Genomic DNA, 22481 nt, shown 5'->3' on the forward strand with positions numbered 1-22481 from the left:
TTTGTTGTTCACTAACACTTTGGCGTTATCTTTGCAGTTGTGTTGTTGGTGCCAGCAATGGCAGCCAACTGTTTTGAATTGTACTAAACGAAAGTTACATAAGTATTTACACGAATAAAAAAATATTCTTTGAAAAAAGTTTATTTATTTAATTTTTAAAATTTACTTACAGTAAGCAACAAATGTACAGAGCATTCAATTATTATTTTTTTTATATTTTTTTTATTGAAATGGTGATTGACTAATGTCCTAAATTTGTATAAGGAAAAACTTGCAAAGTGTTGTTATTGAAACAATAATTAATATAATTAAAAATATATATATAATAAATCATTGAAACAATAATCAAAATTAAAAAGAAATATTTATTTATATAAATAAATTACAATTTTATTAGGCAGTATATCTGAAATCTTATAATTGATAGTTCCAGTTGAATTTAATACACAAGCAAGTATGTAGATACAGCATTAGCATCTTATACCTTCAAACTCCTGAAATTGTTCAGGAGTTATGGACCTTTGTAACTATATGTGATATCGGAGAGGGGACAATAGACCATAAGTCGCAGTGCAAAATCTCAATTAATTTCTATCTTCCTCTAGATTCGCCAAGCGCTGGAAATTAGCGAGTTGAACAAACTATACATGATGTTCAAACAAAGAGGAACTAAAGTTAGTATACAACAAAAAAAAAATTGTGAAACATGTGTTATCCAACGGGTGTGTTTTTGGAGGTGTGGCTTTCAACGACTACTATTAACATCACTTTTCACAGACTTGGTCTTTTTGACTTGATTTATACTCAGTTTGGTTATGAATTTTATAATGAAGAGACTTTCCCAGGTCCGTCGATTGGCCGGCCGTGGATCTCGATTTTCACAAAAAAAGTTTGTACAGCGGTGAAGCTCCCTTTTTGTTGAATGGGTGAGTACATTAATTAACAAAATTTTCGCATTTGGAGTGATCATAATCCAAAAGCCATTGTTCAGACGCTACTATTACATCCTCAAAAAGTCACTGTTTGGTAAACTACATCGGAACAAATGAATTATTCTTCCAAATGAAGCCGGCCATGATGTTGATGGGGAAGGCTTAAGAGCCATGATCAATAACTTTTTCATGCTTGGATTGAAGCAATGACACTGCAATGCTTGCGGCAAGCAGTTCTCGGATCGAAGCGTCGAAAATGATTCAGGATCAGGTACGAATTACTGGGGCATGGTTTAAAAAATGGAATATGGCCATTAATACAGATAAATCTATACAAATCACATTTACAAAAAAGACTCCTGTCCAAATATTATTTTTAAAACAATGAAGAGATTCCTAACAGCAATACAGTGAAGTACTTAGGCCTCCATCTTGATAGAAGATTAACGTGGAATAATCACGTTAAGGCAAAACGAAAAGAGCTTAAAGTAAAGACTAATAAAATGTACTGGCTTATTGGACCCAAATCTGAATTAAGTTTTGAAAACAAAATTTTACTTTATAAAGCCATACTAAAGCCGGTCTGGACGTATGGAATCCAGCTTTGGGGCTCTTGCAGCAACTCAAATATTGAAATATTACAGCGTTATCAGAACTTAACCCTCAGGAAGATTCTGGATGCTCCTTGGTTTGTTTCAAATATCACAATTAACAACGACCTAAATATACCAAGTGTCAAAGACGAAATTAGAAAATTTAGTTCTAGATATCTTGAAAGGCTGAGCAATCATTCCAACCCTTTAGCTATTGCGTTATTGGATGAAACAGATGAAATGTTTCGACTGAAACGATTTCATATTCTAGACCTCCCGTACAGGAAATAAATAATCATTAGCTTAAGCTAAGTATAGAATAAAATATTACTTTTGCGCCCACTGGGGTCCAACAGTATAAAGTTATGTATATTTTAGAACATTTGCTTATTGTCTTGAATACAGACAGATTGTAAATAAAGAATTTGAGAAAAAAAAAAGGATTGAAGCACCTTGACTTGGACGACATTTGGTTCCGATACTTTTTCGCTTCGCTCTATTGGCTCTTGAAAAGTTCCAAGAATATCCGACGTTTCGAGACAAATTTTATTCAGCGTTGAGTTTCATTTCTGACTCAATGGTTATGTAAACAAGCGAAATTGTCGCTTTCGGAGCGAACGGATTGACCAACTGAGAGGTAGCCGCAACCAACATTTGAAAGAGATAATCGTCAAAAAATAAATGCCAGCAAATATTCTTTCGAATGATAAGAAACATTCCCCATTAAATTTGAAGCTTCTGTGCTTTTTCTTCAAAAAAAGTAGGTTAACTAGAAATGGATCACCCTTTATTTTTTCTATAAAAAATATTGTATAATAATAAAATGAAATCAATAAGAATAAAATAATCTACAAATAATTTTCTTCCAAATTTTGAAATATTTTAATGAAATGTGGCCTAAACGGGTTAGTGAATTTTTTAGTAAAAATTTTTTGGACTTAAAATTTGATATTCAAGTTTTTATTCCGATTTTGGCAATATAGTATATAAATTGTATTGAAGACCACCTGTTTAGGGTATGTAGTATAATGGTTCTGTGTGAGTTCTAGTTGAAAATGGTTAAACAAAATGTAAGGGAGAGAAAATGTATATGTGACCTGGTCTACGGAAAGGGGGCTTAGGTGTCAAAAAAATCAATTTTAACGAGAAACTGACGAAACGAGTTGTTTATTTTTAACAGCTGTTTCCCAGAAAACTAGTTTTCGCACGTTAGCTCCCTTTTCGTAGACCAGGTCACATATAATAAACAATTTTTAATTTTAATTATAAATTTGGAATTGACGTTTTTTTAAATGTGGTATTGGTTATTAAACATTTTATATTTTATTTTTCAATCTGGTATTTCGTTTGGAAATTTTAAAATAATTTTTGATAGCCAGTTTTGGTATTAAAAAATAAAACAATTTTAATGCATTGCAGCCCTGGTCCTAATTTATAAATTTTCGAGCATTGCATGCATCACCAAGGATTAATTCATATTTTTGTAATACGTTATTTTTTATATATTACGTTTTAAATGTAAATAATTAAAAAAAAAAAAAATAAATGACTTGAAATAAATAAATGGAATAGGTTACAAAAAGAAAAAATTCAACAAAAATAAGAGTTATATTTTAAAAAATTATATATTAATAATAATAAAATATAATAAAAACATATTATTTATTGTGGCACAATAATTTTGTATGGTTAAAATAACTTTAAATAATTTTTAATTTTTTGTTACCACATATTAATCTAATCTTCTTTTAGTGCTTTTAATTCAAATATTGCACCAATATTCTTCACATTATATTTTAAACGAATTTTCAAAATGTCAAATGTGTGTATGTATACCTAAGAGCTAGCTAAAATTATGCACACCTTTATTGATTTTGCTACTTACATACATATATACATTTATATGACTATGTACTTAAATTTATTTACATGCAAAAATGCAACAACCTCTAATAACAACATCTGCATATTTAACCTCAAATATTTAGTATACATATGTATGTACAAATCCATATCTATATATGCATATTATATGTATGTGTGTATATTAAGCCTATATATAAATTTATAACGCTAAATTAACGGTAAGTTTAACATTCGCTATTTGCAAGTTTGACGCAACTTAGACTACTTGAACTTAGCTGCTATTTACTGCTTTCTCACTATTGTTTGTAATTGTTAACATTTGATTTCCTTGTATGTTAATTGGTTTTTGTTGCTGTTTTCTGGTACTTATTTTTATTTTTTCTTAATATTCTGCTTTCATATGAATATTCGCTCACGTAACAACTACATAAATATTATGCTAATTATGTTAAATTCATTTTATTTTTGTTTTTGTAATGCCTGACACACACACGAATACGAATAATTTATATTTCGTATATATATAGTAAATGTATGTTTGTATGTGTGATTGCAAAGGACATTGAGTACTTAATTGTAATACCTTGAAGCATTAACGAATATGGAAACACGCGTGTGCTTATATGAGTGTGTGTGTTTGTGTGTGTGTGGGAGTACGTAGTGGGATTCGTATCAACAGCTTGTACTTAACGCATATTTGACAGATAATTTGGCGCAACGGCAGATGGCGGGCAATAATCCTCATGCCCGAGATTGTCAACTGCCGTGTGTGTGTTCGGATTTCGTTGCAGCATTGGCCGGAGCGTCATGCGCTTGCTGTTCGTGGCCACGCTGCTCACGGCTGGGTGGTGCCGTGGCTGTGGCCGCAGCTGATGTGGAAGCAGTAGGTGACATTGTTGTTGCTATTGATGATGGCGGCGTTTCATTATCTTTTGGCATATCCGGCACCGCACAGGCATCGGCCGCCGACGTCGAACTGTATGTCGACATGGGTCGTGAGCTACAGCAACTGGTGCTCGACGAGCCAGAGCTCTCGGTCACCGGTGCTGTTTGTAGTGAGGGTCATCTTACCGCTTGTGCACCTTCATCAGGTGTGTCACTCTCGCTGCTGTTGCTGCTGCTCTCGCGCATGCCTGTGGGTGTGCCTCTTGTTGTTGGTGATGTTGGTGTTGCTGCAGTTACGTATGATGGCGTTGTCGCAATAGGAAGCGCAGGCAGTACAGCTTGTGGTAGTGGTAGTTCCTCGGATTTGGGTGACTCTTCGGTTAATGTCTCCAGCACAATGATTTCATTGGCATCCTCTGGATTATAATCGTAGAATACTTTCGATGTGTCACCCTGTATATTAACATCGATTGGTGCATTCAAATCGATCGGTGTGGGGGGTGAAATCTCTACCGTTGGTCCCATTGAAGTCTCAGCGGCAATTAGTTCATCATTCGTTGGTGGATAATAGTCGTAAACGTGTGCTGACGTTTCGGGATATTCGTCAGAGAAATCACCACGTGGTGGTTCTTTGGGACTATCCACCATTATTTGTACGACCGGCTGTTGCATTGGTAGCAATTCATCGAAGCGTATGTCTTCAGAACCCGGGCTAATATGTATTTGCGGTGGTTTGAATTTGTCTGTGAGAAAAGAAAGTAAAAATATCAAAATTTAATTCAGTGTGTTGTTCTTGAAATCCTTTTTGATGGAGTTATGCCGAGTTTGAGAGCTTTCTCAGAAGGCCGTTTCATAAGATCATAGCGCGCGGTAGAACAGATTTTGCAAAGTATTGGAAGATACTTTTCTAGACGGAAGTCTTATTCAACACAACCTTTAGATTATTGATCGCTATAGCTGGCTACAGAAGTTTTTGAAACGTGGTGCCCTAATCGAGGGTTAAAAAGTAAGACTTGAGAGTTATAGCTGAATAAGCGAAATAAACCTTTTTAATCAAAAATCTCTTAGATCTCAGCGACTATTTTTTTAGTTTCGACATTTAGTTTCGAAGATCAATATGTTTTAATATTATAAGCAGTTCTTTCTCCTACATTCTACGATTACGTAATCTCAGTGGGTTTTACAAAGAAACTTTGCATAGTCCTTATTCTCAAGCTCTTCAGAAAAATTATTTTTTATACTAAAACTACTTGACTGAGAAAATCAATGATTCCCTATTGAAAATTATTGAAAAGTATAGTAAGAAGAAAGATCTATAACATAGCGTTGTTTGTTTTACACCGAATACACAAAAAGAAAAAATAAAGTAGGCTTAAGAGAAATATTTTTCGTAAAAACAGTACATTGCTGAAGGTGCGAAAAGACTTCCTAATCCAATACTATCCGAAGAAAAATTAAAATGTTTTCCAAATTCAAAAACAGTTCTTGGTGGTTGGGTTAACGATCGAACACACTATCAACGTTGCTTGTAAGAGCGGAAGCGGTTTTTAAGACCGACACTTAGCACCTATGGATATATGCAGCGAAGGTCGCTCTAAAACTCCAGAAAGCAGGGTATGTAAAAGAGTTCAAACATAGCTAAAATTCGCTTTTTATTCAACTTCATATCTGAAAACTTGATCCACTGTGTCGCAGAGTTTACACCCAATGTCTTTTTTTGTCTACATACCGATGAAGGATATATGGACGTAGCAGTCGCAGGAGAAGAAGCGCAGTCAGCTTTTTCACTAAAGGGTCGAAGCTCGGAGGAAAGGTTGTAGGGGAATCTACTGCAAGGAGCTGCTCTCTGTCCAATTTAGCTTTAAACTACTGGATCACTGCAGTGTGTTTTAGTTAGAATTGGCTGTTATTAAAACAGCTATAGATGTATTACTCCGAAATGCACCCTATATCAGGGAAGTTCGCATTCATACCCACAGCAATGCGGCAATACTAGCTTCGAACTCGCTCACTTTGGATGTCATTAGCGGAATCGCTGGAAACTGTGAAGCTGATGAGTTCGCAATTTATGGCGCCTTCGTCCCAATTGCACCCACTTGGTGTGGGAACTAGCTGGATCCCTGTTGTCCACTATCTAGCAGACGTCGAACTAAGTTAGCAGCTGTTGAACAATGGCCAGCTTCTGTGGGACTGCGATATCCTTCTGACTTAAAATAGAGCTCGGGAGATCCATTGAACTATTTGCTCTCAGCAAAGTTCATCTTGCCATAATCGTAGGAGCTCTTGTTGGACATGTAAGCATTCTATAAATATCTTAGGTCTGTATGGCAGAAAATGGGGTCTTCTCCAGCTTTTGTTAGATTTAGATTGAGACATATGGGCTGCCATACATTCGGCGAACCAGGATGGAAAGACAAAACTGATATTAGTCACCTTAAGAAATCAGTGGTAAGCTCAAAGCACTTTCCCGAGTTACTATGGTCCTTATGATAAATATGAGAGTTTTAGGTACGTCCATGAATAGGCGTTATATGTTGGCCAAGTGAGATTGCAATAGGGTCGGCTTTTAACCTAATCTAAATAAAATTAAGACTGATAGATTTTTGTAACTGTAAATATTCTGAAGAAACTCAAATTCTGGAAAATTTATTTCGCTAATATTTTTACTGTTACTGTAACAATTCGGAGTAATATAAAAGTGTTAAAAAATATTTAAGAATAGACATACATATATACTATATACATTGATTCTTCTAATTTGGAACAACATTTAACAACAACACAGTTACAACAGTTAAACAAAAAATATTCAACGGCGAACTTAATTCAACTCACCAATTCCGCCTGCTGGGGACATACCACCCGCACCGGCATTCTCCTCATCCTCCTCCTCTTTATACTCCTCACTCTCCCTATGCACCAATACGTGGACCAATGTTGAATTTTCCGGCCTTAAGCCCATCGGACCCGATTGCTGGTCAGGTGATGGTTTCGTTACGATCACTTCCGGTGCTGAACCATCGGCTGAAACAAATCAATTTGAAAGGGTTTTAAGTGAAATGTGCTCCAGTGTTTGTATAATACCATCGACACACATACAGACAAAAGCATTTTTGTTAACTCTTAAAGCGCTTTGTGCTGACAAACCTCTTTCAAGCGGTGGCTTTTTACGTATAAAACTGGTGGCACGCTTGCGCGTGGGCGTTGGCGCTATTTGCGTTGGTAATGGTTGTTGTTGTTGCTGCTGTTGTTGTTGGGTTTGTCTATCGGTGGCTATGGTTGTGGAGGAAATTGCTGTTGTTATTGGTGAGATGCCTGCATTGGTGTGGAGGGGAGGTGTGTGAGAAAAACATTTGAATTTGCATAGAAGGGCGAAGGCGAAACATTAAGAAATGTATGCATACACAAATATACACATACAAATACATACAAACTTACACATATACGAATACGACTTAAATTGAGCTTATGCACGCACACACACGCGAACAAGCAGCAATGAAATATACACATAGGTACATATTTACAAGAAATATACATCTATACACACACATACATACAAAGTACACACACACAGCGACTTAAATTTATACATATATACATATATTGTTTGTATGTATATACATATATATGGAGAATACATACATATACTATATGTTTGCATAAAATTATTTACGAAATGTGTGTGAGGTGAATGGATTCATTTTTACAGTGTGGGGAATGGCTTAAAATCATTTTGAACTTGAATATGTTTTTGAATTTTCAAAAAAACAAAATAAAATACGTTTTATGTGTCTATTAGAATTTACAATGGGGAATGGGAAATGGCGGTGAAGGTGGAGTGTGCTTTGACATACTTCCAAGGTTAAATACGACAGAGTACAACTAATGATGAAATTCCATGAATTACATAAGTATTTACAGTACAAAGAATGTTAAAAAGGTGTGTGTGTGTATTACGTTTTATATACCATCTGATCAAATTTTATCCGGACTAATCCATATAAACTGCGGGGGCAAAACGAACTAATAAAAAATTTATCAAAACTGCTACGATTTTATCTTCGTGTGAAGTTTGATTTCCATATCAGATCGGATTTTAGATGGGGTCTTAAATTAAGACCGAGACATAGTACCACGAAGTGGATATAGCCAGCGAAAGTCACACTAAGATCCGGGAGGCTGAGCATATAAAAGAGTCCAAACATAGAAATTCTGAAATTCACTTTTCCTTCAACATCATACCTAAATACTTAAGTCTCCGTGTCAAAGAGTCCACACCCGATGGCTTTTTTTCGGCTCACATGCCGACAAGGAACATGTGGACGGAGCGATGGCGATGGAAAAAAGTTAGTTTTTTCCCTGAAGAGTTGAAACTCGGAGGAAAGATTGTTTTTGGCTGCCAGATCACTGCAATGTCTTTTAGGCAACATTAGCTTTGAGCTCGTTCACTTTGCGCTTGCTCACTTTGTGATCAAAGTTAGTAAAAGAGTGTCAATTATTCCATATTCTGTGGACCTGGAGACTGGTTAAAGTGACGTTAATATCGAAGACCAGTAAGAGATTAATAGGATTTCAAACCCATTAGCCTATGTTGGAGATGCTCATGGAGTTGTACATTAGAAGCAAAATGACAAGCGGTAAACTACTAAGGGCTCAGCATGTATACAATAAAGTCAGGTCGGTCGAAACTGCTTTGTACGATGCTACATAGAGCCCTTATGCGCAAGGAATTTGCTGTAGGCACCTTCAACAATATGTTTCCGAAGCCCCTGATTAAGGCGCTTGAAAAGTTTCCCAAAGCAAAATGGAAAATTAATAGGAAAATAGGTCCTCAAAACCATCTACGAGCTAACCGAACGGCTTAGCCGTCGACCCAAGTAAAACAAAAATGGTATTATTTACTAAGAGGTATAAGATCCCTAGTAAGATTCTCCACTCTTTCGGGTGTTCAGGTCTTCAACCTGTTGATAACGTGAAATACTTACAGCTTATCCTTAATAGAAAGCTTTCATGGAGCCAAATATTGAGAAGAGAGTAAGGAAGGTTACCTTATATAGCTACAGTGGACCTAGAAGGAAAATGTGGGGACTCATACCAAAAGCAGTGTTTTAGCTCTACGAAACCGCAGTCAAGCCAATTATGTTCTATGGTGTATTCGTCTGGTGGAGGGCGCTCGAAAAGACTACACTTGCTTAAAAGCTTGAAAGCCCAAAGAGCGACTTTCATCGACAGTATCACTTATTGTCATTTTAAACATAGCAGCCCGATGTGTTATCTAAGGCTCAGTAAAGCTGGATAGATAAAGGATTTCGAACCAGGACACGCCGATATTCTTTCCAACTTTAATTGCATTCCTGAAAACTTGGTTCACTGACCCGCAGAGACCAGTCGGGGTGACTTTTTCTATGCTCGCATATCGATGAGGGAGATGTGGATGGAGAAAAGCTGCTGGAGAAGAAGCGCTGTTAGGTTTTTCATGGATGGTCAGAGGGAGGTTTTCTGTAGGGAGCTCTCTGTCAATCTTAGCTTTAGATTACAGGATCATTGTAGTGTCTTTCAGGCAAAAGTGCCTGCTATTAAGGCGGCGGTAGAAGTACTACTACGAAACGCAGCCTCTTTCAGGGAGGTGAACATTCAACTGCAAAGCCAATGAGCTAGCCAGAGAGGCACCCTTGCCTCGCTCACATCGGAATGGGATCGAGTTGTATCTCCTTTGTTATCTTTTATTCTAACACTTGACCAATGGGCATCAGATGCGCTTAGCAAAAGTGCTGGTTGACGACCAGTGCCTGTGTGACTGCGAAGATATCTATTGAGCAAAATTACCGCAATTGTAGGAGTTCTAACTGGACGCTATTCAATAGACATTCGTACGTTAGGCTTAATATCGTGTCGGACGCTAGTTATCAAAGTTGTATAGAAGACGGTAAGACGCTTTCTCCTTCATTGTCCAACTTTTGCAAGACTGAGGCTGAAACATGTCGGTAGTCTTACCTTCGGCGAATAGCCGAAACTGATATTAGCCGTCTCAACAAATTTGTGACAGGCTCAAAGCGAGTCATCGCTCACGGTATTTACCAGTTTCAAATCCCTAAGATTTTTTCTGTTTTTGAAACTAAAAAACTTCCCTTCGAGGTACGCGCTATGAGTCCAAAGGCTATCCCATTCCAGGCTTTTAACAAATGTATGGAAAATTGCGCAGAACATTAACATGTTTGTATTTGCTCAGGAACCGAATTCAAAGACGATAATAAAGATTTGTACTAAAATACTTGAAATGTAACTTTTGGGCCATTCTGGTTCAAATGTAATCAGATGGTATGTGTCTTACGTTTCATTTAAATACCAGCGTTTATTCGTGTTCTGCAGTGGTTTGTGGTGATTTTGAATTGTTTTTTTTTTTTAGTTGTGCGCTTATGTGCTTGCATGTGTTAGTGCGTTAGCATGTGTGGGTGTGTGTGTGCGTTAATTTTGTTGTTGATTTTACAATTTTTAGATAATTACTTTTTCTATGCACTGATGGTGATGTTAAGCTATCATCGACAGCATCCTGATGGCGCAAAAAGAAATTATAAAAGCTTCGACGGCGATTCGATCGAGGCGCTTCCACGAATATGCTACCGCTTTTGTGACACATTGTATTGTTGATGTTGTTGTTATTTGTTGTTGTTGTGAGGTAAATTTATTTTTACGATTTCATGTGTGGCAATTTATGAAGCATAATACAGAATTATGAAAAAATATATAAATGTAAGTGAGACTTTAGTAATTCCTTAAATATTTGCTTAATTTCATTTATTATTTTTTTTTTTGTTTTTATCCCATACATAGAAATGTACGTTTCACTGTTATCGAAAATGTTGTAAATTTGCAAATTTTTGACGAAATCTTTCAGTTGCTACAACACAGGGCACACTGGGAGTTAATAGATTAATATGCATACGATTAAGATATAAATAAAAGATATAAATATTATAAATTTATATATTGCTAAGCTAATATATGCACTAACAATGGAAAACACTTATTATTTATATGCATTAACAATGGACTTATGATTTTTATTCGAAATTTTGAGGTTAGGGGTTTTCAGTTGGAAAAATATTCATTAAAAAATGATTTTTTTGATTATTTTTTCTTATTTCTAGCTAAACGCAGCACATGTATTTACTATCTAAGGTATTTACTTTTATATTAAAACTTTTCTTTTTCCACTATTTTATTTTTTTCTTTCTTTATTTAATTTTTTTCTTTCTTAATTTTATTTTTATTTTTTTGCATAAACATGAATTCCTATAAACGTTTCCATTAAGAATGTTTCATAAACCGCTCAAGAAATTGTATTATTCACCGTATTTACTATACAAAAAATATCAAATTAATAATTTTCCAAATTCGAATATATTTAAGGGGTCTTGTGTTTATAAAAACTCTGCTAGTATACTTTAGGGCGCTAAAATTATTTTTCAATTGGTATAATACTGAAAAAGTTTCCATTGTGTAATATGTTGTATAGTTGGACTGTTTAAATCAGTCAGCTTCCGCGGGTAATACTTCAAACCCATATTTCTCGAAACTGTACTTTTTTTTAAATTAGGCGACGATGCCATTAAGATACTACTGCACGTCTTCTTATGCTTTATTGGCGTAGACACCGGCGGCTATAGCCGATTACTGGCTACCGACTACTGCACGTAAGCAATTAAAATTTCAACTCTTCACACTAACATAATTTAGTTAACTATGAACGACTCAACTTGTTAGCCATGTCTGTCTGTTTGGCCGCCTGTATAAATACGCATTAGTCCCTCAGTTTTTTATGTCTCGGTCTGAGATTTTGCATACGTTTTATTTCGCATTAAGAAACTGCTCATTTGTCAGAACCGCCATTATCGGATAACTGTAGCATAAAGCTGCTATACAAACTGAACGATCTGGAAGAAGTGCTTGTAAGGAAAACCCTTTTTATTTTACAAGAAATTCGACAATAATTATTATCCAAAATATCACTACAATTTGCGAACATATTATTCAGATTGGACTACTAAAACACATAGCTGTCATGCAACTGAGTGATCAAACTCAAGTCCTTGTATGGAAAACTCTTTTATTTATCAAGTTATATTCATGAAACTTAGTATATATTAATATCTAAAGCATTGCTATAATCTGAGAAGAATTTGTTCAGATCGGACTGCTGTACTACTACTATACAACTGATCCATCAAAATCTGAATAAAGCTAGGAGGGGTATACTCTTATAATATTAAAATGCACCTGCAGGGAATGCAGTCGAAATAATGTTTTTATTTATTATTTTAATTTGCTTTCTCAGATGTAGAGACCCACCTGAAAAGGGTGATTACGAAAATAAGCTCTGTAGCCATCATTTTGTATCGAATAAAACCATGTTTAATAAAGCCCAAAGAGAAAAAATCGATTCTTTATTTCTTACTCCGAGAATAATCTCTCAAAGTTAGGCGCGTTTTGAAGCCTAAACTCTTAAGGAAGCCTAAAAGCTGAAAATTTTTATCATTTATATTCATGTCATTTAAGTTATTAAATAACCGAAGTATCTGAATGCCGATAGTCCTATGGCTCACTAATGAAACTACATATTAAATATTTAGTCCAAAATGGGTTTTGGCTTTCGAATTATTCAATTTAGAGATGTAGGAGAAATTTCTTTGCTCGGTACACTAAATTTTTAAGGTTCCTATCTTTGATTAGCGTAAAAAAGTTGACCAAAGACATACAAACATGCGTGAATTAAACATTCCGTTTATGCTTAATTTGATTAAATATAGTATTTGAAAGTAAAAATGGGGACTAATTGTATACGACATCGAGGTAAAATATTTTTGATAACATATTGAGAAGCTTAAAAAGTCACAGTTAATTATTTAATAACAGTTTCAATAGTATTATATTTGTTTAAAACATTTCTAGGTTATGATACAAATATCTAATAAAAAAACAATAAATCTATCTTAATTAATGGTTTTATGGTCACTTCCGAAGGTGAAGGTAATTTGAAATTTATAAAAAGAGATTAGTGATCGGTTAGTGAAAAAGTAAAAGTTGAAAGAATTTCAAAATCGATTTTATTTGAAAAATTTGAAGTATGAAAATACTCACTGTATTTAAAATATTTTGCTTTTCCCGGATAAATAGTGGCGAAATACATATTTGATATGCTTAAAATTACTTAACATTGTTACACAAGTAAAACAAAACTCAAGTAATATTGTAACTTTGTACACGTAAAATCAAATACTAAAACACTAATGGCAAACCAGCTGCTTTAAATTCCCAAATAATACTTATATAAAGAGTCATACAAAAATATGTTAACTCCTTGGCGTCCGACGGAAAATACCTAATCGCGCATCAGTTGCAACCGACGCACCGTTACTATGACGTTTTTTGCTTGACTGTGTTGGCTTCTGACTCAAGCTTCGTATGTTGGCAGCAATATCCTTTTGTGTCATTAGGTCTTGAGCAACGGACTGTCTATATCGCACAGAGTTAACATTTCATGTGTTTGATAGTATACGACGTAAGAATTAACGAACTTTATTTCCAAAAGCTCCCAAAACAATCTATGCCAACATTTTTTAGATCGCCTGCCTATGCCGTAGGTACTTCGCAGTTAATCTGCATGGTATACCCCACACATTAATGAGTTGTAAACTTTAACGGCTGCTGGACATTGAACATGTATTTTCTGGCCTCTTCGCTCCCTTCTCTTGACTGTAGTTTGCTTAGTTCTTTTCGTTCGCCTCTAATTGCAACGGAGGTAAATCAATTATCAAAGTATATTATCATATACTTGTACTTGTTCTTACTCCACTCATTTTCTGTGAGGGACAAAACCACTCTTGCTTTTCCACTTTGCTTTTCCACTTTGCTTTTTCTGAGGAAATGCAAGGAACTCACTTTTTTGCGATTAAGTGGTTTGTTGGTTTGTACCACATACAAATTTGAATTAAATATGGAATTATGAATTCAAATATAGTTTAAATGTACGACCAGAAAAATTTGGTCGGCGTGTTCATATCTTCAAAGAAACCAATAATGGCCCCACTAATAAGTCAAACTGTGAAATCTAGGTTGTTTTCTCAGTTTTTTTTTTTCGATTTCCGCAATGGTTCTTCAAGAACCGCGTTTTGAGGAGGAGCCAAGGAATACGTGTACCAAGTTTCCTCATGAAATCTCAATTTTTACTCAAGTTACAGCTTGCACGGACGGACGGACGGACGGACAGACAGACATCCAGATTTCGACTCTACTCGTCACCCTGATCACTTTGGTATATATAACCCTATATCTGACTCTTTTAGTTTTAGGACTTACAAACAACCGTTATGTGAACAAAACTATAATACTCTCCTTAGCAACTTGTTGCGAGAGTATAAAAATTAGAAATACTAATGTTATCTGAGATTGGTCAACTATGGGTTAAGGTAACTCTACAACTAACCTCAAATACTTTAAAGTTTAAGACAAAACAGCTGATTTGCTATAAATAGAAAACTTATATGGTAAAATTATTTTGAAGATAATGAATAAAGATTAATTTCTTTCTTGATAGCAATATTTTCATAGATGTATGTACAATAACTTAACTTAAAATTAAACTAACTTAAACATCAGCCTTACTTCTTTATTATTATTATTTAACTTTTTTCGTACGCCATTTTGTCAGTAAAACGAAATTTTTCTATAGATAAATTCCCAAACGTTAATTGATATTTTATTTCGCACAGTGTTGCTTCGAACGTTGCTTGTTTTCTGCGCCTAACAATATTCAAAATGAATTTTCAAAATTTTAAAAGTGACGAAAATTCATTTTGAAGATCGTTAAGCACAAAAAATTAATAACTGCACTTCAACCGACGTGGTTTCTTTATCAAACATAACTCATTCAGCACTGGAAAGTGTCGTATTTGAGTGAAGCTCAAGCGCTGAGCGTGGCAGCGTGCGTATTGCAATGGATGAGAGTGTTTTTGGAGAGCAGAAAAGTGTTCTATTTAGACAGTTGTTTTATGTAAGTAAGTATTGTAGATTTATAGTATGGACTGTTTTGGAAGTTTTGAGGGTATTTAAGATATCGCTTTCATTGAACTATGTGGGTAAGAGTTATTTTTATAGATAGTCAAGTGTGAAATTTTTATTTTTATAGGTAGTCTGAGTGTGTTTTGAAATTTTTATGCAATTTTTTGTTCGTCACTACAAGCATAATTAACTATTTTGCTTCACTTATATTACAGCTCTAAAGAGTTTTCTATTTCTATAGAAAATTAATACAATGAAATAAGAATAAAAATAGTTTAGGCCACTACTTACAAATTGTACTCATCGAATTTGTTTACTTTTCTGTATAATTATGTACTATATTTGTTGTTTTACATAACTGTAATAATTGCAAAATGTTGTTAAATTATTGTCAAATATTTTCAACGGCATAAAATAGTAGAATCAATCATTCGATGGAAGTTCGATGGTGAATATTTCATTTTACAATCATTTTGATATACAAATGTACATATGTATGTTTGGATGAGTGAGTGAGAATATAGAGCGAGCGTGAACATTTTCTTAGGCAAATAGTACATATGAGGAGCATGTACAGTTGTTGTAGAGACCGCTATGATGCTATGAAAGTATGCAATCAATTATGTAGATAAGTATGTATCGAAAATAAAGTGAGACCAATTTTATATAAATTTCATTTCAATTAGTATGCAATATGCGCCTACAAAGTAGTTTACTTGATTTGCATTTCATATGAGCTAAATAACTGAGTTGAGTATTGTATACTGAGATAGTTACATAATATGCATGGTTTAGTTGATTATTATTGATATTGGGCTACACTAGACTATACAGTAGATATGTATGTGGTATGTTGTTGTTAGACTACCGCCTGCAATTACCTCTTTCACAATCATTGTGATTCGCTAATAAATTTAAATCACTTGACTGTGAGCCACTTTGTAAAACGTTTGAGACCATATCTGCGAGCAATGACTCATATGTTAGGGAGAGACAAGAGGACATTCTAGAAATAGGACTTAAGACACAAATTTACAATTTTTTTTTATAAAACAAACAAAATGCTGTGGCATAAATTGGGTGGCTAAGTAATTGTAAGTAATATATATTATTTTAGAATTGTATTTAGTATATGTCATGGTATTGGTTTCGTCAAAAATTGCAATGCATTGCGTATTAATTGGAAATTTTTCGTTTTATCGGCACCAATTGTTGAAAAATTCATTTAGCTAATTTATTTTTTATGTGTTTATGTGTAGGTAATGTAATAAGTACCGCTTGCCGAGTTCCTCGCTTTGTTGCTTGATGTCCTTCACCACATCATCGGCGCCAGAGACCAGCATTAGCGGCAGATTTAACCATGGACCGGCCAATTCGCTCAGATCGGAGGCATCGGAGGCGCGTGAAGACTTGCGCGAGGAGGCGCGGCTGGAGCACTGAGTGCCTCGACGACTGACCTGCCATTTCAAATAAAAATTAGTATGTTTGTGAATTTTTTGTTGTTAATAAATAGTTTTGACTTACTTGTAGATGAAAGAAATTGAGCGCTGACAGTTTGGACTGCCAACCGCCGGGGCTCGATGTCTGCGTCATGCTGTCACCCGAGTTTGAGCGCTCCTTCTCCTTCTTCATGCTGTAAAGAAGACAGAAATTTTTAGAATGCACTGGCAGTGGATACGAACTATGATTAAATCTTCGCTGCTGATGTCACGTTATTAAAGCGACCAAACGAGCTCACTTTACGTAATACCATTATCTTAAACTTGCAACGAGATCGAACTTCGGAAATTCAAGCTAAAAAATTTTGGAGTATTTGTCCCGGAAAGTTATAGGACTGAGTCGATTTAAAAAAATTTATTGAACCAATCGTTACAATTCCTTAAAAAATTTGAAAATAGGCTCCTTCTGCGTCGAAGCAGCGCTGCCAGCGCGATTTCCAAGCATTGTAATCGTTACGGAAGGCATCCTCCGAAATAGCCTTGAGAGCCGAGGTGCATGCTGCTTGTATCCCCTCTGTCGTCTCAAAATACTTGCCTTTCATCGGTCTTTTCAGGCAAAGAAACAAAAAAAGCCCGGGGGGACCACATCTGGTGTGTAGGGTGTCTGACGGTGTGAGCTGGGGCGTTGTTGTGGTGCGACTTCCAATCGGCTGCGATAGCTTATCGGATCCAATTGACCCTTCGTCTCTTGAAGACTTCCACGTAAAACTTGACATTAACGGTTTTGGTCCGGGAGGAACAAATTTGTAGTGGACGATGCATTTCATGTCAAAAAAGGCAATGAGCATCGTTTTCACTTTGGATTTGCTCATTCATCAGCGACCTCTTCCCGGTCCTCCAAAAAGGTTTAGTACCACCGAAACACACCACTTCGTGATAAAGCAACATCTGGGTAAGCCTGCTTGATCATATCGAACGTCTCTGTCGCAGATTTACCGAGTTTCGTACAGAATTTAATCGCCTACCTCTGCTCTAACGAACACTGCATTTTCGGCTTGCACCACTCACAGAAACACGTCGCGCGAAAATGTTTGACCTGACTCTCCAGGAGCTCGAAAATAACTGACCAGCCGCTCGTTCGGTAGCTAGAAACGCCCTCTACCGAATGCAGTAGGTGCGCGCACACTCCGAAGTACAGTCGCGGCGGAAGAAAATCAGTCTTATTACTTTCCGGACAAACCCTGTAGTATTTTAAATATTGTCAGCCTGGTATGTTCAGGATCTTGGATTCAGATCTTTGGAACCGGTACAAGTGTTCCGGGAGAATACTCAGAAGAAAGAGACAGTTCAGATGCTGTTATAACAGCGACTCATTATTTAAAAGGATATAATTTTCGATTTTCAATCCTTTCCACGACGAATATCTTTTTTCTCGAGCTTTAAAGTCATCCCGAACTGAATGGGAGTTTCCAAACGACCTAACCGCATAAAAAACCCTAACAACCGCTTAACTTACCGCTGATATTCGCGCCAGGCATTTTGTATGGTTTTGGCCGCCTTCTCCTGACGCTTCCATATGCGTGTCGACGAAACAATTTCCAACTCTTTGCGTGTGGGGAATTGTTTCTTGAATTTCACATCCATTTGTTCCTGCAACTGCTTGAAGTTGTCCGTCTCCTCAACATGACCCAACACATGTTTGACTAGTGCGTGTAATATATCAAGGCAATGAATTTTATTACCCCTCGATATCGGCAAATTGAATGAGACCAACGCTACAGTGTTGGGCTTCGAAATGCCAAGCGGTGGATCGAGCGAGGCAATGAAATCCGAAAGTTGACCAAAGTGTATGAATTGTGTAGCGTGTGGGTCGTATCTGTAAATAGCGTTTAATACACATAACAGTATATTATTGTGTGTGGATTTCAATTGGAATGATGATAAAGTTAAGTTGTTTTATGTAAGTAAGTATGTAATACTAACTTGGACCATCTGATATAGAACATTTCCAAATCGTCTTCGACAATACCGATCTCTTCCTCCTGATGTGCCTGATTGAAATTCTCCAAAATAATTGCAATGTACATGTTAATCACAATCATATAACTGATTATAATGAAACTAGTAAAATAGGTGATGGCCAATAGGGGATGGCCGCAGTCTCCGTTTGTTTGCTTATTGAAGAAGGGATCGCAATCGGGTGGTTGAATCATCAGTGATTCCAGCACATCATTCCAACCAGCGGAGGTCATTAGCCGAAACAACAGCTGCATGCTGCGTCCGAATGTCTGAAAGTTCACCATATCATCTAAGGCGCCCTGCAGCTTAACATGGCCGAACAGTGACATGCCCAATATAGCATAGATGAAGGTGATCAATCCCAATAGTGCGCCAATATTAAATAGCGCCGGCAGTGAGACAACTAAAGCGAACAATAGTTTACGTATACCCTTGGCCGCTTTAATAAGACGCAGTATACGACCGATGCGAAAGACGCGTACCACACGCAATAGGGTTGGGCTGATGGGCAAATCGATCATGATATCCTCCATGAGGATGCCGAAAATTGAGGCGAGTACAAGTAGGAAATCGAAAACGTTCCATGGCACAGTAAAGTAGTGATAACGCAAACCGATGATCTTGACGATCGCCTCTGTTGGGGGAGGCGAAACGAAAAACGGGATTTTAGTGCAACACAGTGGGTACAAAAAAACAAAAAAACAAAAATACACAAGAAATAGTAGAAGAAAGCAAAACACGCACATTATAGAAACATGCAAGTGGTTAGTAGTACTAGGTACACTAGTTCTAGATAATTGTTGACGCTACTTACCCAGACCAAAGACGGTGGTAAAAAATGCATTGCTTACTTCGAGTATGAAAAACACAGAATGCGGTTGGTTGTAGTGCTCGATACCCATGGTTAACATATTTAAAAAAATCAATACAAATATGGCTATTTCGAATCTGTTTTGTTGTTATTGTTGTTGTTAATATTATTTATTATTATTATTATTACAGTTGTAGTTGTTGTTGTTTTTTGTGTTTTTTGTTCAGTGTTGTTGTTGTTGTTTTTTGCACACGTTGCCAGTTATTACAATATTTGCAGTGTTTTTGTTGTTGTTTCAAGTTGTGACGTTTACATGTAACGTTAGCCGTAGGGAGAAGGGGGGAGAAGAGTTATTGAAAAAAGTACACATTTTAGTCATACTCATTTGGAGGAAATATACATGTTAACTGTCATAAAAAAACTTATTTACATAACCCAAAATATTTTCCATTTTTATATAAGAAATTAATTTGATTCAAACTAAATGAGCATAACAGAAAAATTATTTCAAAATTATTCTTAAAAATTGTGCGAGTTAAAAAGGCTTTCATATGATATTGAAAAGGCTTGATATGTCATGTGTCTAGCACTACGCAAGTATTACGAAAGTGAGGCAGTTTGCTTATAATTATTTCAGCAATTACTACATATTGCAACTGAATAGTTCTACTCTATTTGCGGTAAAAATTTTGATTGAAGGAGATCTTGCTGCTTATTTAAACGTAAAAAGTAATATTTAAATTTATATAATATATCATATTTTAAATACTAATAAAATCATGCAAAAAACCATTTGAATAAAGTTGTTCCAAAAATGATAGTTGCCTACAGTAATACTACAACTATCTGATCAAATTTGAGCAGGACTGAGCTATTTAAATAAACTGCGCCCTCAAACCGAAAACATAAAAATAATTAAAACCATATCTTACAAGGTGCGTTCCAAAGTAAACAGGACAGGACAGAACAAATGGTTTTTTCGACAAAATCAATTTATTTTATTCAAAATAGTCTCCTTCTGCTTCAATACAGCTTTTTGCACGGTCCAAAAGCATGTCGAACGAGTGTTTTAGCTCGTTGGCCGGTATGGCCGCCAATATGCTGGTGCAAGCCTTTTGAATGGCATCTACGTCTGCATAACGCTTTCCTTTCATGGGCAAATGCATTTTTCCGAAAAGAAAGAAGTCGCACGGTGCCATATCAGGTGAATACGGGGAGTGGTTAATGGTTAAAATGTGATTTTTGGTTAAATAATCGTCCTTTGAGTGTAGGATTCTGCGCAATTTTTGATCGTCAGTCAATTTGTGCGAAACACACACCTTTCGTATGCCCAAATGTTCGGTCAAAATGCGATAAATCGATGTTTTGAAGATGTTCAATTTCATTTCCAAGAATTTCAATGATGATTTCGGCTGATTTTTGATGAATTCACTCACAGTTTTGATGGAATTTAAGATGATCACGGATTTTCTTTGGCCCACATGTTGATCGTCAATTATGTCCTCGCGACCACTTTGAAAACGTTGAAACCACTCGTGCACTCTAGTACGGGATAGGCAATCATCGCCATAAACTTGTTTCATCAATTGAAACGTTTCCGTAAAAGTTTTACCAATTTCAAAATAAAATTTAATATTGGCTCTTTGTTCGAAGCTCGAGATAACACAAATATACTGACACTTAAAACGCAATAACCTCACTTTCAATCGATGACATGTCATGAAATTCTCACCGAACAATCGATAGCAGATCCTAACGTACCTGTCGACATATAGATGGCGCCACCAGGCGGCGCTATATTCAAAAAGTCCTGTTTACTTTGGAATACACCTTGTAGTTCATTCTGCAAGACGGCTACTGTCAAAATTTCAGCCGGACTCGCATTCCAATTTGAAAAAAAAATCAATATCGGTTGGTGACTCGACTGTTGGCGATTATATAATCGGGTTTTTGACAAGTCACGCGTAGGTGTTTTGAAAACAGAAACAACAGTAGAGTAATAGCCTTGACAGACGGCAGCGTTAATCCGGATTAACTGCGCACTTAATCAGATCCAAATTTGTAGGTGACAGACGGCAGCTATGCGAGTTTGAAACTCTCATAAACAGCTCATTGTCCTTTTTATAATATTTTCAATGAAAATTGATAGAAGATAAACATTACGGTTGTTAGCCGACCAATTTTTACCAAACCATTTTTTATTACAAAAACATATAAAAACATTATTTTTAAAACTGCATCATAACATAGAAGTTTTATTTATATTATATTGAGAATTTGATAAACAGCTGTCAGTGTTGCTTGTATTTCATTCACAATAGATTAAAATTGGCCATTTTTAACAATGTTGCCAACGAAAATCTCACAAACTCCCTAAAATTTTGAGAGTTATTTTTGGATTCAGCAACGGAGTTAGCTGTGGTAAGTCCTGAATTAATCCCGAAAAATGCAATTAATCTGGTTTAACGCTGCCGTCTGTCAATGCTATAAGCCACAACAGTCCTTGTGGGTCATAAGTTGCATGAAATATTGAGCGTAGGTATACTGACAGCGTGAAAAAGTTTACTTATTCCATTCAGCAGTGTAATTTCGAGGCCGTCGCGCAACATGAACATTGCATTTCACTCGGCGAAGACGATTATTGTTATTGTTATTTTTTTAGTGGTTATCAAACACCAATCCAAACAGGGTTAGAATTGTCTATAAGACTATTCCATCGGCCGGAAGGATGTTGATGAGGACAGTGTTTGGCATTCGACCATCTGTATAATGCAGAGATCTACTACATATGCTAATTGGTGCATTGATTCGATACCAAATTTCAGTAAACAAGACAATTTTAGGGGGAAAAGAAGTTCTTCCACCTCTACAAGGC

General features: G+C 35.9%; 1 protein-coding gene across 4 annotated transcripts in view; it reads right to left on the reverse strand.

The window, feature by feature from the left end:
* Positions 1-4435: 4435 nt before the first annotated feature.
* The window catches only part of LOC120772702 (sodium channel protein 60E), a 284826-nt gene continuing 266780 nt past the window's right edge, over positions 4436-22481 (reverse strand). For 2 of the 4 annotated variants that reach the window (XM_040101447.1, XM_040101445.1), the window contains 9 exons: positions 19610-19743; positions 18760-19429; positions 18293-18652; positions 16862-16970; positions 16613-16794; positions 10784-10902; positions 7376-7591; positions 7112-7300; positions 4436-5019 (listed from right to left, as the gene is read on the reverse strand). In XM_040101447.1, coding sequence (XP_039957381.1) covers positions 4454-5019; positions 7112-7300; positions 7376-7591; positions 10784-10902; positions 16613-16794; positions 16862-16970; positions 18293-18652; positions 18760-19429; positions 19610-19743 — 2545 coding nt within the window. In that variant the 3' untranslated portion in view covers positions 4436-4453. Of the gene's footprint in view, positions 5020-7111; positions 7301-7375; positions 7592-10783; positions 10903-16218; positions 16356-16612; positions 16795-16861; positions 16971-18292; positions 18653-18759; positions 19430-19609; positions 19744-22481 lie in introns of all 4 variants that reach the window. The other 2 variants (XM_040101446.1, XM_040101444.1) reach the window with 2 other exon arrangements.

This window comes from Bactrocera tryoni, chromosome 3 (genome assembly GCF_016617805.1).
Source record: "Bactrocera tryoni isolate S06 chromosome 3, CSIRO_BtryS06_freeze2, whole genome shotgun sequence".
NCBI lineage: Eukaryota > Metazoa > Arthropoda > Insecta > Diptera > Tephritidae > Bactrocera > Bactrocera tryoni.